At 39.2% G+C, this 4,161-nt stretch overlaps 1 protein-coding gene across 1 annotated transcript; it reads right to left on the bottom strand.

Moving 5' to 3' along the window:
- Window positions 1–2,837: 2,837 nt before the first annotated feature.
- LOC103268962 (olfactory receptor 56B1) lies at window positions 2,838–3,809 on the bottom strand. The gene has a single exon (XM_008066546.1). The coding sequence runs from the start codon at window positions 3,801–3,803 to the stop codon at window positions 2,838–2,840; it is 966 nt and encodes a 321-aa protein (XP_008064737.1). The 5' UTR covers window positions 3,804–3,809.
- Between the last annotated feature and the right edge of the window lie 352 nt (window positions 3,810–4,161).

Below are 4,161 nucleotides of genomic sequence, written 5' to 3'. Positions count from 1 at the left end.
AAAAACCAAAATATTGAAAGTGCATGCTCCCTCAAATATACCCATATACTTAAAAAAAAAAAAAGAAAAGGAAGAAAAAAGGGGAAGTCAAATTAGAAGATACTCAGAAAGATATGTGTGGAGAGAGAGGGGAAAAAAGAGAGAAAGAGAGAGAGAGAGAGATCACTTTTATGGCCATTTCTGGAACTCCAGGTTCCTTTCCCTCCCCACCCCTTTTATTGACCTGTCCCCAGCAGCTGCTTTTGGCAGCAGTAGGGAGTGGGATCCAGTCTCTACCCCCTCCCCTCTGCACTTAACCTGCAGGCCGATTGGGCTGCTCTCCACCTCGGTCAGATGCCCCATGGGCTGCTGGGGAAATGGGGCATGACTAATATCAAGACTCACCCCACCTTGGCCTCTGCTAGGTATTCCAATCCAGCTATGTGGACTTTGTGCTTGATCCAGTGTGAGGGGTAGGGTGTCTGTCTCTCCTGTGTCATGTACCCAGAGTGTCCTCCCTGGACAAACAATGGCAATCCTAGAGGTATGTGGAGATCACCCCTCAGTCTCAGGATGCAGGCTGCCCTGAATTGAGGGAGCTAGAGGAAGTCTCTAGAGAAAATGGTGAGGGCCCACATCTTAACCTCTGGTAGGGCTCAGCTCCAGCTCTCTTCCTCACGTCTCCTCCTTGGTCCCCGCTGTCAGTGCCTGGCTGTTGCCACAGGCAGTATGATGGTGTGGGCTGGGTGCCAGGTGCTGAAAGACTGATTATCTCTGCTGTCTTCTCCCAAGAGATGCTCTGAGAATGGCAGATATCCCTGTACACTGGCAACAAACTCAGAGCAGTGGTATGTTGGAGTCACTTCTGCAGAGGAGCCCTGGGTGCTTGATCCTGCATCTCCCCTCAGTCAGACATTTGCTCACCCACTTGCATACACCTATGCAGGCAGATTTGTCCTTATGGACACTCACCCATGCAGAGACTCTCACACTCCCACCAGTTCCGTTGCCTTCTTGGATTCTTCCATACTTTCAATTTGTAACTTTTAAGATGAATTAGTTCTGGAAACCTTAAGTATAGCATGGTGACTATAGTTAATGTACTGAACACTAAAATTTGATAAGAGAGTCGATCTCCATTGCTGTCATCACTCACACATAAACATCATTTTGTGAGATGATAGGTATAGTATTTAGGTTGATCATGGTAATCATTTCATGATATATAGCTATATTAAAACATCATACTTATATCTCAAATATATATAATTTTATTGGTCAATCGTATCATCATAAAGCTAAAAACATTTTTTAAAGTATAAGTGAATGCCCCATATTAAAATATAGATACATGACAATCAAATGAAATATTTAATCTTGGATTGGATCCTGAACATGGAAATAATTGCCATAAAATACACTATAGAGACTAAGGTACTTAAAAGTAAACAGGCAGAGTTGCCCCAACTTACTTTCAAATGGTACAGACAAATAGTATATAAATACATATACATACAAACATATGGACAGAAGAAAATATAAAGCAAATGGGACAAAATATGAATAATTAGTGAATCCCTAAAGAATGTACAAGACTTCCGACAATATAAACTTGAAATTATATCAGAACAAAAATTTACTTTACATTTTGCTTCAGATATTTGTCAGGCAGTCCATTGCTTAAAATGTCATGTTATTTTTTTCAATTGTGAGAGGCTGCATTAGGAAAGTCATATCAAAAATGGTGTGACCTTCCATGCCCCACCTTCCTTATTCGCCTGATCTCATCTCAAGCAACATTTTTTGTTTATTTGTTTGTTTGTTTGTTTCCACAATGAAAAAGTCCTCAAAGGGAAACATTTGCTGATGTGGAAGAGGTAAAACAAACAACAACAAAGAAAACCAACAGAAGCACCAAAAGGCATCACAATTTATGAATTCAAAAACCGTCTTGAGCAGTGGAAAAAGTGTCACAATAAGGATATTACATCAAATAAAAAAATACTTTGAAGGTGTTGAAAGTGAATAAAGCATGTAAGAATAAATACACAATTTTTTAAATAATTAAACTCCTTGTATGAATTTTGGGGGTACTTTTCATCTAAGCTGTATCATCTCCTCATATTCTACCTAAAAACCTATTGTAGTCTGGACTTTGACTTTACTCACATGAAGTGTTTTCTTTTTCTGCCTCTACATTCCATATTACTGTAGTGATGCTTGTTGAGGTGAACTGACTTTACTCTCAAGTTATAGCTAACAATATACAAGCATGACCCCTAGTTCATGCTGTAATCATTCATATATTTGAATGTGTGCATGTGTTTGTGATTATATTCTTCTTTTCTTATTGTTATTATTTGACTCAAGGTCTTACTCTTTCACCCTGCTGAAGTGTAGTGGCATGATCATGGCTCATCACTATCTCAACTTCCTGGACTTAGATGATCCTTCTACCTCAGCCTCCCAAGTAGCTGGACTGCAGACATGTACTACCACACTATTTTTCTTTTTTCTTTTTTTTTTGTAGATATGAGGTCTTGCTATATTGTCTAGGCTGGTCTCAAACTCCTGGGCTCAAGTAATCCTTTTACCTCTGCCTCCCCTAGTGCTGGAATTATAGGCATAAGCTACCATGCCCAGTCAATCTTTCCATAGCTCATATATATTTATATATTTAGCTCTTGTGAAAATTTTGGAACCGTTATGAATGCTTTCTTGTTTTTTGTTTTGTTTTAGGAGACTTTATAATTGTTTACATACAAACACGAGAAGAAAATCTCACAGACATTTACTTACTAAAATTCTACTCTCCAGTTAGAATAATACAAAGTTCATGTACATCATGGAGAAGTTCTCTAGTGTTTTATTTCTTTTGTAAGGGCAAACAACACCTTTTGGAAGCCTGCCTTAAGTTCTTTGGTCCTAAGTGCATAAACTATAGGGTTGAGAAAAGGGGGAATGATGTTATGCAGCACATTGAGTAGAACTGGAATCAAAGTAGCCTTCATCTCTGCCAGGTGAGTTACTGAAATCACTACAACAACAGTGTAAAAGAAGAGGATGAGGATGAGATGAGAGCTACAAGTACTTAGAGCCTTGGCTGCAGCTTCAGCTGAGTTCAGTCTAAGTACAGAGTGTAGAATCAAAATGTATGACAACATAATAAGACTTAGATCACTCCCCATTCCAAGCCATGCCAGGACCAACTGGCAAATGCTGTTTGGTCTCCTGTCATCACAAGCCAAACTTGTGACCCCAAGGTTAGAGCACAAGCAATGCTCAATTTCATTCTTGGAGCAATAATCACGCTGAGCTGCAAGCACAGGCACTGGAATAACAAACATGCCATTTCTAAGCACCATGAACAAGGTAGCTTTTAAGATTAAGGAATTGGTGACAATGGATGGGTAGCGAAGAGGGTGACATATTGCCATATATCTATCAAAAGCCATGCAGAGGAAGATACCAGACTCCATGCCCACAAAACAATGAATGGCATACATTTGAGCAAAACATTCAGGGAGGCTAATGACCTTGGCTTCCAACCAGAAGATGGCCAGAATTTTGGGCATAATGGTGGTGGCCAAGCCCATGTCCACCACAGAGAGGATGCCTAGGAAAGTGTACATGGGCTGTTGAAGAGAATGGTCCTGGGAGATGGTGATGAGAATGAGAACGTTTGCACCAATTGCTGAGAAATACAGTAGTGCCAGTGGCAGGGAGAGCCAGTGCTGCCAGCTGTGAATGCCTGGGAATCCCAGAAGAATAAACTCAGAGACCTGGAATTTGGAACTATTGGAGACTTTGAGAGATACAGACATATTTTTCTATGAGAAAATATGTTTTCAAAGTTGCTTCCTCTTTGAAATGCATAATCACCATTTAACATTATTTTAAAACTGTCTTCATATAGTATATAGTATAGTTCAGTGCTATAGCAAAGTAAATTCCGTGTTCCATCTCTTATAGTAATATAAGATAAATTTTTAGGGAACTTTGAGGTTTTTAGCAGCAGAATGTAAATTTAAAAGTCACAATTGTCAGTGTTGACCATCCAAGGAAATTTTAGCATAAATCTCAAATCTCTGTTTGTATTGTCTTCAGTTATCCCATGTTGTAACCACCACACAAATAGACTTCTAGTTTTTTTCTAAACTTTTCTTTTATCTTCGGAAATTA

The sequence above is a fragment of the Carlito syrichta genome, unplaced genomic scaffold (assembly GCF_000164805.1).
Source record: "Carlito syrichta isolate Samal-C Ts95f unplaced genomic scaffold, Tarsius_syrichta-2.0.1 Scaffold308998, whole genome shotgun sequence".
NCBI classification, from domain to species: Eukaryota; Metazoa; Chordata; class Mammalia; order Primates; family Tarsiidae; genus Carlito; species Carlito syrichta.
The sequence above is the reverse complement of the archived record's forward strand: the minus strand, read 5'-3'. Positions and strand labels throughout refer to the sequence as shown.